Source organism: Meriones unguiculatus, chromosome 12, assembly GCF_030254825.1.
Source record: "Meriones unguiculatus strain TT.TT164.6M chromosome 12, Bangor_MerUng_6.1, whole genome shotgun sequence".
Lineage (NCBI taxonomy): Eukaryota > Metazoa > Chordata > Mammalia > Rodentia > Muridae > Meriones > Meriones unguiculatus.
Genome location: NC_083360.1, coordinates 52696971 through 52709044, shown reverse-complemented (window position 1 = coordinate 52709044; position 12074 = coordinate 52696971). Strand labels below are relative to the sequence as shown.

The 12074-nt window shown below is 34.7% G+C and overlaps 1 protein-coding gene across 4 annotated transcripts in view; it reads right to left on the bottom strand.

The window, feature by feature from the left end:
* The window catches only part of Frmd3 (FERM domain containing 3), a 178977-nt gene that overhangs the window by 12461 nt on the left and 154442 nt on the right, over nucleotides 1-12074 (bottom strand). For all 4 annotated transcript variants that reach the window (XM_060365719.1, XM_060365722.1, XM_060365721.1 and 1 more), the window contains one exon: nucleotides 2161-2616. In XM_060365719.1, the coding sequence (XP_060221702.1) occupies nucleotides 2161-2616 (456 nt within the window). The remainder of the gene's footprint in view (nucleotides 1-2160; nucleotides 2617-12074) is intronic.

The following is a 12074-nucleotide window of genomic DNA, read 5'->3' as shown; positions in this document are numbered from 1 at the left end:
TCTGCATCTTGCTCCTCATTACAAATCTGCATGCATATATTACATGTTATATCTGTCTTATTTTCTTTTTATATTTTATAATATAAATATGCTATCTCCATAATTTAAAAATATTATCCAACTTAAACATTATTTTTAAAAATGAAGGATAGATGAGTTTTTAGCATTTCAAAGAAAATATGAAGCACCATCAAAAGGGTGAGTAATTTTCTATCAACTGTATTGGAATATCCCCATGCCAGAACGTATGACTTCAAAGTCATATGAGAGAAAAATTAAAACTTCAGTCAAAATGTTGATCGGTAGCAAAATTACAAAATAAATGGTTTCATGTCCAGGTAATATAAATCATGGATGCAATAGCAAGTATATATTATAATGCCTCTATCTAAAAGTCTCAAGAGCTGACGTTCAAAGCTTACTTTTAATGCTTACTTCCCAAAGTAATTACTTAATAGAACACTCAGAGTGTGCTCATTTTGTGTGCCCAGTCTCTTCACAACCAAAGGTAATGAGCTGTTTTCAACATAAAACAAACTATGTTGTAAACTCCATACCTCTTTGTTTCTTACTGGTAACACATCATTGGTAAAAGACCAGCAATGGAAAGCACCAGCTTTCTATCTTAGGTTCACTGACATGAAGGAACGCACTACCGGATTTATCACTTCTACTTTACCCAAACAGAACTGGCGTATTCATTTCATTGATTCAATAGAAGCCTCAATTACAAAAGAGTTCAGAACTTAGAGAAATCCATAAAAGAAATCTCTCTGTGTCTATGTCTGTCTCTATTTCTGTCTCTCCCTCAATCTCTGCCTCTTGTTATTTGTTTGTCTGTCTCTACTCCCCCATTCTCTTTCTTAAACACACACAAAAACACGAATGCATGCACGCACGCACGCACGCACATGTACATACACACACACTTTGAAAGTTCACTCAGAGAATAATAATAAAAACCATGAGGGAGCCCAAAAATTAACCCTAAAAATTTCTCCACTTTTATTAACTAAACATGATTTTATGAACTCAGAAAATGAGTTCACAGCTCTTTACACTGAGTGTCATGTATCACCATCACTTTCATACAGGCAACCACATGCCAATCACTTGCCTAGCAGTCTCTCCAGAACTCTTTGTTGCCACTTTCCACTTGCCAAACTCCTGCCTGCTTTCCCTTAACTAGTGGATCTTTAACAATTTTACTATCTCAAGTACTTTCAATTTCTTTTAAAAGCACTCTGCTTCCCCAGACCAAACAAATGGACAAAATGCAAATAAAATTATAAGATTATCATGGCCTAAAACTTTGAAAACTAGATCCCACAATATCAACTCATTGTTCTCTATGGTCACATCTTCTAATCAGGTTTTGAGAACTTACTATAGTTTCTTACTGTAATTTTTCAAAGTCATATGCAGGTAATAAACTATGGATTAGTTAGCCAAAAAATATCTTTAAAAAATCAGGTGTCAAAACATTAAAAAATTCGACATGCATTAGTTTTACAATATGTATACTTAAATAACTCCAGAAAGCTTTTTTTTTTTGCTAAAAATTTACGAAAATAGTTAGAACCCATAAAAATAGTTTTTTAAAAAAAAAACTGAAAAACCCAGCATCAACTTATTTGTATAGGCATCAGTAAGAGGATATTATTTTCACCAAAGGTTATATTAAAAAGATTTCCCTTCTATTTTTACTAAAATCCTGATTTTCATTATAGTTCACAATAAAGAAACAGGAATACTTAACTCTAATGTATTATATTATTATGATAAGATAAAGAATTTTTTTTGTTACTTCATGATTGCCTTTCTGAGTGAGTACTCAAAGAACTATATTTGATTTAAGTTGACTAAAAATCAATGAAGTACAGAAAAGTTATTTCAAGCTTTAAGCAGTCAGCTAAGAGAAAAGACTACCTCTTGATAACTCAAGGCCATTCAAAACCTAGCATCTACTGAAAGTGATACTGCTGGTATGGAAAATAGCCCTTAGTGTTATCAGATATGAACCTTATGAACAACCCAGCATGTAGAGGAAGATGTTAACTTTTCCAGCCACCCACTCCTTCAGGGGACAATAGTATTCATAGTGAAACTGCTCAAACTCTGGTGTCTGACGGATTTCGCATAAGAAGGAGAGATCAATACCTGACTCCAAAAGGAGGAGGAGCAGGGGAAATACAAACAGCAGCAGTCCCAGGCCCACCACCAGGAGCCTGGAGAAGCTCTTGATCAGGGGATTGACCCAAATACGGTCAGTCAGGATGGAATAGCTCCATGACAAAGCTTGACGAGCTTCCTTCAGCTCCTCCTCTTCAGCCATCAAAAAGGCATGTTCATCTGCCTCCAGTTCCTCAAATGAATCTGTGTCTTCTCTTTCTAACTCCAGCCTAGATGGACAGTCAAAGAGCATGTTGATTTCATCATCATCCACTGGGGTAGGGAGCAGGCTGGTGCTGGGATTGTATGCTAGCTCAGAAATGGTCAAGGGGTCTTCTTTTACTTTATCTTCCTCTTCACTTGGAAGATCTGCACACCGAGCTCCCTTCACTGGTGAGCTGGCAACCAGGGGCTCAGAAACATCCACTTTAGGTAACAGGGCACCTGGAAAGAAACATTATTTTATAATGTTTAAATTTCAGATTTTATTCTTTCACAAAAATATGTATGTATAAACAAAAAAAGTTTAAGGAATGTGTGAAACTGTTCAGTAGCATAGTGTTATTAGAAAAAAATCATGCTAGTAACAGATTCTACATCATAACTTCTCAGCACAACACAATAAACCTGAAATAAACAATACTGATCAAAGTTTTAAAGTATATACAACATTTAAGTATAGGATTCTGGTCTGTAAACCTCTAACTAGAGTAGAGTCATTAAGAAAAATGTGAAAATGGTCAAGGAATATGTGAAAATTACAAAGTCTTTCAGAATTCAACATTTTAACATCAGAGTATTATGTGAATTTGACTTTACAGGAATAATTGAGTATCATTCTGAAGTATTGCTTTCTATTTTTTATTCCAGGCATGGTTTTGGGATTTCTGTTGCTATTATTACACTAGCTTAGCTTCTAATGCACAAATCAAAAATATGAAGAGTTCTGGTGTCCAGAATGTTTAAAGCAAAGCAAGGCAAAGCAAAGTTAAAGAATTCAATCCATGAATGTTTTGGATTTTAGATTTTGAAGTTAGCAATACTCAAACATTAAAGTGTACTAAAATGTTCCAAAATAGTGGCATGAAGAAGAAAAGAAACCCTGTGAAATGTAATTTATTCTTGACCAAAAGCATTTGGGCTAGATTCTCCTCAACGTGTAATTGCAATCATGTGGAATGTACAAACCTGCAATTTTCTCTTTATTTAACATTTTAGTACATATGTTTACATGCAAATAGATTACAGTCATTGCTATTATTTATAAATTAGGCCAAATTTTCTCCGTAACTTTATTTATCTACTGGTAAGATAGATACTGGAAGAATTAAGAAAGAAAATTCTAAGATTGCCTTTGCATATACAGCTTTTTACTTCTGTTCATATCAGTTCATTTTCTAATTTTCTACAGGTGCATATCCAGAAGGCAAGTTGATTAAAGTGCTTAAGATTTTTTAAATGTTTACTGAGAAACATGTGTTCCTTAATATTAGGTTTTTTTTTTTTTTACATGTGTTATCTAGCCACTTTTTATCTAGGCTACTAATTTTGAATCTTAAGTGAGTAATGGTAAATAATGAAAACATCAAAGAAGTGTTCTCCATCATAGAGCTATAATACAACATGAAATTGGCAACCAGGTAAATTAATTAGGCAAGTGTAAAACAGAAGAATATAATTCACAATTCCCTTGATTTTTATCATTAAGAAAAATGCCAAATATTTTCCAGTAGCTCTATCCTAAGAGCAGAAAACAGTTTAAATGGAAAATATGTAAATAAGCCATATACAGTTATGGGTATCTATGTTACTTATTGTATACTGCAAATAGAAACGTATCTGACGAGGACTGAGAGATGCATTTACCTGTAGGTATAATAATGCATCACTAGCTACTGGTTTAGTACTATGTCCACTTAAAAGACTATTTATAAGGTCTATTTAGCTATAGGTTCTTTGCCTGACAATGATGTCATGTCTTTTGTGGAGCAGGATTTAAATCTAATGAAAAATTTGTTAGTTACTTACATGATGTTCATGCCACTATTTTAAAGCAATGGGTATCTTCCAGATGGCTAGGTATTATTGTAGCTTAAAAGGTTCACAGATGGGTAATATTGATGATTACTTTTCTCCTCTGTTGGTAAGCAAATCACCTTCCAGCAGTATTTTATTTTATTTTTATTCACAATTTATTAATTATATATCCCAAATGGAGCCCTCTCCCTCAACTTCTCCCAGTCCCACCCTCTGTCCCTCTTGCCCCCTATTCCCTATTCTCTTAGTCCACTAAAAGGGAGAGTTCTCTTCCTCTGTCATCTCCCCATAGCTGATCAGTTCTCATTAGGACTCCATATATCCTCTTCTTCTGTGGCCCGGCAAGACTGCATGGGCAGGGGTGATGCAGTGATTTAAGAGCAGGAAATCCAGTTCATGACAAGAGGCAGCCCCTGTTCCCCTTACTCAGGTACCCACATGGAGACTGAGCTGGCAATCGGCTATATTTGAGCAGGGGATGTAGGTCCTATCCGTGCATGGTCCATGGTTGGTGCATCAGTCTCTGCAGGACCCCTGGGCTCAGATTTTTAGCTCTGTTGGTATCCTTGTGGGGCTCCTGTCCCCTCCATTTCCCTCTATCCACTCCCCTCTTCTTCCATAAGACTTGTGCATTGCCCAAAGTTTGGCTGTGTCTTTGCAACTTTCCAGCAGTATTTTAAACCTAACATAGGCCAAATCTCAGTGAGTAGAGGAAATTTGGGTCTGAAGTTCCAATCCTAGCCAAGGAGCTATTGGAAAATTTACCAGTTTTCTCCAAGAGTGTAGCCCCTGTATTCCTGGGTTAGTCAATCACACTCCAGTAGAATTCCATGTGTCTAAGCACAAATTGGTCTTTATAGATTAAGATAAGATACTAGATTGGCTGGGTAAGGATGGGGAATGGAGTTGAAAAGTGTGTTGCCTTGTTTTATGTCAACTTGACACAAGCTACAGTCATCTGAGAGTAGGGAACCTTGATTGAGAAAATGCCTCTAAAAGACTGGCTATAAGCAATCCTGAAGAATATTTTCTTAACTGCTGTTGATGGGGTAGAGTCCAGCACACTGTGTGTGGTATTACACTGGGCAGGTAGTTCTGGTTCTATAAGGGAGCAGGGTGAGCAAGCCATGAGGGACAAGACAGTAGGCAGCACACCTCCACATCAGTTCCTGCTTCCAGGTTCATTCCTTGTTTGAGTTCCTATCCCAAATTTCCACTGAACTGTAGGATGTGGAAGTATAAGCCAAACAAGTCCCCTTTCTTCCAACTTGCTTTTGGTCATGGTATTTAATCTCAGCAATAGAAACTTGAACTGGACAAGAAATGTGTGTATGTGGGATGAACATAATCAATATACATTATTCATAATTGTCAAAAAACTTAGAAAAATAAGAAACAAAGCAAAATAAAAACCAATCTATAGACACATGGCTAAAAAGCATAAAAATTACTTATTATTGAAAAACACCATGGAAATACAAATCAAAACTATCAGGCCTTTTATAATCAAAGTGGGTTTAAAAAAGGTTACAGCAAAAATTGTTGGTGAAGAGCTGTATATTACTTGCAAGGATATAAAGTTCTCAGTCAATATGAATAAAAGGTAGTTGCTCCTCAACAAGTCAATAGAGAATGATCATATCACCCAGTCATTCCATTCATATTCCTGAATATAGGCACACAAAAAAACTTGCTAGGGCTGGAGAAATGGCTTAGAGGTAAAGAACACTGGTTGCTCTTTCAGAGGTCCTGAGTTCAATTCCCAGCAACCACATGGTGGCACACAACTATCTACAAGGAGATCTAGTGCCCTCTTCTGGTGCAGGTGTCCATGCAGATATTATGTATATATGTATACACTGTACACATAATAAATAAATCTTAAAAATAAAACTTTGCAAACAAATGTTCATAACAACATAGTTTTGCTTTTTGACAAGTAGAACTATGTTTATTCTTCTTCTTGTAATTGGTTTAATTCAAGTTCAGTTAATATGATTATTTCAGTTACATATATTTTCCTACAAATACTAGCATGTCCTTCCTTCCTTTTATGGCTAAAAAAAAAATCTGTTGTGCACATACACCACATTTTTCTTTAACCACTCATCTGTTGTTAGGCATCTCAGTTGAATCATGAAATAGCTGTTGTGAATAGTACTTTAATAAACAGCATGCAAGAAGTGCTGTGGTATTTGAGGTGGAATTTCTTCCTCTGGAATGTTCTACTTAGGTCATGCATATAATCTCTTTCTAAGTTTTGAGATCCTGCCAGTAGTGCCTGGATTAGTTTACAATCCTACCTACAATTCATATTTACTTTTGTCGTTTGTTTTCTTCATGGTTACTATTGTGACTAGTGAGACGGGATCTCAGTGTACTTTTATTGGCATTATCTGATGATCTACGTAGGTACTTTTACCTATAAATTTCCTTCTTAGTGTTACTTTTACTCTAGCCCATAACTCTATGCTTTTTCATTTTTATTCAATTCTACAAAAAACTATAATTTCAAGGTTTTTTTTCTTATTTCAGTGACCCATTCATCGTTCATTCATGTGTATGTTCTCCATGGCTGTGTATATATAGTTTCTATAATTTTTTCTTGTTTTATTCCCTAGTAAGAAGATATAATAGAAAAATTAATTGAAATTTTCTGTATTTGTTAAGTGTGTGTGTGTGTGTGTCTGTGTCTGTTTTAGTATATGATCAATTATAGGGAAAGTTCCTAGGGTTGCTGATGGACACTCTGAAGTATTTGGATGGAATGTCCTATAAATCCCTTGGTTCATTTGCTCTACGATGTTCTTTAATTCAAATGTTTCTGTTTCATTTTTTTTAGGAGGGCCCATCTCCCAGTGAGAGTCAGGTATCAAAGCTGACCACTGTTATACTGTCTTTACTTTCAGTAGCATTTTTCCCCCTGCAATAGGGTACACTGATGTTTGATGAATATATTATTTTAGATCTAATATAGGCTTGATAGATTGTCCCCTCAATTAAAATAAACCTATCTTTACCTCTTCTGATTAATTTTGGCTTGAAGTATTTTTTTTATCAGATATCAAAATAAAAACTCCTGTTTGCTTCCTATTTAAAATTTCTTGGAATAACTCTATCCATTTATTCATCCTCAGGTTAGATCTGTATTTTTGAGATGTACTACTTGGAGGCAAGAAACAGATCAGGCCTATTATAGAGGGAGGGTAAGATCAGGAGGGAATGAGGGAGTGGGCTACAGCTGAGATACAAAGTCAACATACTGTAATTAACAGAAAAAATAAAAGTTTAGTTAAAAATTAAAAAATCCAATTTGTTGCTGGTCTTTTGACTGGGAAATTTAGATGAGCAATATTCAGTTATTTTTGAAAGGTGTTGAAGTCCTGCAATTTTGTTGTGTTTATGGGTTTTTATTTGTTAGTTTGTTTTTATTTCTCATTTATTTACATTTTTTGGTAGTTTTTTCATCCCTGATTATAATTCTCATCACTGCAAAGTATTACTTCTAGTACTTTGTGTAGAGTTTCGTTAGTGATAACAAATTGCTATAACCTGTGTTTTTTGTGGAAATATTTTCTTTTCCTTGAATTGTGACTTATTGTTGTTGTTGTTGGATGTATTGATTAACAGTTGTGGTCAAATAGAAAGACCTATAAGCACCTAGTACGCACACCTCCTTGCATTTCAGTGGTGGGGTTTCTACATAATGTTAATTAAGATGAAATAATCGCTCATTTACTTAAATTATTTGATCAGTAATTTTGACACAGCAACAGCAACAGCAACACTGTGTGGTAATCTCAGTTGATATCAATTGTGATTCAGAGTTTGAAATAAATAATTCCAAATCATCCTTCATTTTAATGTTTCTTTGGAAATTTCCATTGTTATTCTGATGTATCTACTTTCATTTTTTTTGTCCTAATGAAGCATTCAATACACTTTCTTTGTTCTATGTATTTAGTGTTTTAACTATCTCCTGTATCTGAATGGGTATTTCCTTCCCTAGGCTTTCCAGTAATCGGCAATGATTTTCTTGAACATGTTTTCTATGCGTGAAGTTTCATCTTGGCTCTATGTCTATCATTTGTAGCTTTGATCATGTCATGGTATCCCACAAAGCTTGAATGCTCTTTTTATATTTCATTATTAATATATCGAATTATGTGAGTTCTCCCATTCTTCTGCCTTATGATTAAAGTTATGATATATTGCATATATGTTTACCTATTCAATTTCTGAGGCATTTCACAGAGATTTTTGTCTTAATACTCATTATTTTATGTCAATGCATGTTTTGTCTCCATGAATGTCTGTGCACTAAGTGAATGCCTGGTTCTTGGGCATCCCGAAAGAGAGCATCAGATCTCCTGGGACTTGCTACAGATGGTTGTGAGCCACCATTTGGGTACTTGAAGAGCAGTTAGTACTCTTATCTCTTGATCCACCTCTTTCATAGTTTTTTATATGTGTTACTAAATTTTTCATTTCATTTCCAGTATATGTTATATTCCAAGGAACAAAACATAGTAATATACATATTTTAAATTGCCAAATAATATACAAAGGGATGTAATAATTCACTTGTAGTATTTGTATATCTTTATTTTATATTTTTATTTTTCAATTATGTGCTAATGTTTTGCTTATGAATATGCTTGTGTGAGGGTGTCAGGTCCCCTGGAACTGGAGCTGCAGGCAGTTTTGAACTACAATATGAGTTCTGGGAATTGAACCCTGGTCCTCTGAAGAATAGTCAGTGCTCTTAACTGCTGAGCCATCTATCTGCAGCCTCTTTATATCTTTATTAAATTCCACTTTCATATATTGTATTGACTTCTTTATTTTCTTTGAGACATGGTCTCACTGTGTAGCCTGGGCTGGCCTGAAACTCTATGTTATTAAGGGTGGCCTTTACCCCACAGAAATCTGCCTGCCTCTTCCTCACAAGATCTGGGATTAGAGGTGTGTAAATCATGCCCAACCCTGACTTCTTTAGCTTATGCACCAGTATGTGTTCTCTTGAATTACTCTCAGAATTTTGTTTCTTTTTTGATTTCTTTGTGAATAGTCTTTAATTTTTTTCATATGCAGCATTTTTTTGGTCAGAAAACCCAAGCCTGTTTTATTACATTTTTGATTAAAAAAGTTTAATTTGTGATTATTTTCTTTTTTTAATGAAATCAATATCTTATTCATATTTTGCACATAATTTTGAGCACTTGCTGATTTGGGGGCGGTTCCTCTGCATATAGACTTTTGCATATCACATCCTGTAACTACCAGCAACAGGAGGCAAATGAGAATGAGTTCCCTGTCTAGATGAAAGCTAAAGGGTGATTTCACATACAACTATGATAGATGTTGTCAGGTGGATGGGTGAGCAAGTAAAATGGCCTTTCCTATGCAATATATTTTGATGATGGTCACCAACTCAACTTTTTTGAGGTCTTGCACGCACATTCAATTTCATGTTCTTTTCTTTCATTCTCCCACAAAAATATGAAAATCATAAAAGCAAACAAGATGTACAAGACAAAAAGCATGAAAACAAAATGGAATAAAATCCTACAAACAAACCATGACACTATTTAGTGCTGGCCAACTCCTCCTGTGCTTGAGAACTGAGGTTGATAAACCCAGTGACACTTTATTAGAGAAAACAGATTTTTTAATTTCCAGAAAGTATAGCTTTTTAGATAGGAGTGGGACTTTGTATCATACTCACTGATTATTATTTTTAGTTAGGAGTGGAACTTTGTGTAGTACTCATTGTTATCTTTTAGAACATATTTAAAGAATTTCTATTATATTGTGTATGTCATTTATCATAATAATTTATATCCTTAAGAGTGTCTATCATAGAGAAATCCATTTCTAAATCCATTGCATGAATGTCTTATGGTAAAAAATGTCAATTTCCAACAATAATTAGAAAATTACATAAGTGAATTATTATATCCCTATGTATATTATTTGGCCATTTAAAATATGTATATTACTATGAATATACATATATTCCTTGGAATATAACATACTTTATGCCATAGACTACCATAAAACTGATGCCATGTACATGTACAAATAGTAAGAATATGCATACATTTAGTTTGTCATCTACAAAGCTCTCATTCAAGAAACTATAATCTTGTTAAAAAATCATACAATATCTCATGTTCTTTTAAGTACATTATAATTTTGTGTTTGGGCATAGTCACGGTTATCTAGGCCTTCCATCCATAAATGGAAACCCTGCTTTAAAAAATGTGAAGATGAAGGAGTACTTTCATCTTCTCTCACTACAAAGAAATCTAGAAAAACATGCTACTATGCTTCCCTCTCACATCTTCTGAATATAGAGTACGTTTTTCTTAGCATAGTAAAATGCTGTCTTGTTCTATAAGGGATATGCTTTCTCTTTTCCACTTAGCTTTTGCTTCTCTATTTTTTGTCTCCCCTTTTGTTCTTTTCTCCTTCATATAAAAAGTTGGATGCCACATTCATACTTAGTTGTTCTCCGAAGTTTTAGTGAGAGTGTGTAACTGAAAGCAATTATATTTCTTTAGGTACAAGATGACAGCCAAGGGCATAGTACATACCAGAAATTTGAAACATGACCTGGAGTCTTATCTCAGAAGACAGACAAACACAATTTTGCTGCAGGTAAGGCTTTACCAAAACACAATGTTATATTTTCCACAATGGAGAAACAACTCAACTTGATTTAATTTAAAAATACTTACTGAGCCTTTATTATGATTTAGAACACTGACTGCCAGCAAAAATGTAACCCATAATTTTATTGAAGCCTTTAAACAATAAACTATATTAAAATTAATTTAAATAATACTTTACTTGAAAGCAAGGTATCAAAAAATGCATCACTTTAACATACAGCTACATGAAATAATTAGTTCACATTCTTCACTGCTACCAAAAATTAGAGATTTATGTGTGTTGCACATGTAAAGAAAGTTTCAACTGGGACCAACCATGCTGCTGGTAGTGTTCAGCAGCTACATGGGGCATGTAGGGTGGGCTGTACAACTCTCACCGAAGTGGTGAGTTCTTTGCATCCTTCACCTTCATGCCCATCACTGTGCTGACATTTCCTTCATATTACAAGTAAATCTTAGAGAGAAGAATTAATTTGGGTGAATTAATGAAATTTATTAAGTAGCAAGGCCATGTTGCACTTTCTAATTCAGTTAACATCAGGTGAGTAAAATCTAAGCTCCAGAATAACAACAAAATCTGCTCTCATCTCTATCCAAATGGATTTTAAATTAAAGAGTTAAACATAACATTCTGTTAGCCATTTGAAAGACCTATACTGATGCATCTGCAGCAAACTTATTTCTATTTTCATTACATGCTTTTGATAGCTCTACTCGTCAGCATGACACAACCTAGAATCTCAATGGAGAGGAGAGTCTCAGTATGGAATTGTCTATATTGAGGTAGCCTGTGGGTATGTTTGTCAGGGGACTATCTTAATTAAGTTAACTGAGCTTGGAAGATCCAGCCCAGTGTGGGTGCTACTATTCCTCAGGCAGGAGATCTTGGACTTTATGGGTAGAAAGACACCAAGATGAGCAAAAGTAAGCAAGCAGGCAATTTGTATACATTTCCTTTACTCCCCATGACTATGGATTTATTAAGGAGGGAAGAGCAAGAGGAAATGAAAAATGTAGAGAGGCAAAAGCTAAATGGAACAAAAAAAGCATATCCCTTATAGAACAAGATGGCACCTTGTTATGCTAAGAAAACATTGTACTCTCTATTCAGAAGAGGTGAGAAGGAGGCATGGTGGCCTTCATATGGATTTCTTCATAGTGACAGAATATGAAAGCACTCCTCATCTT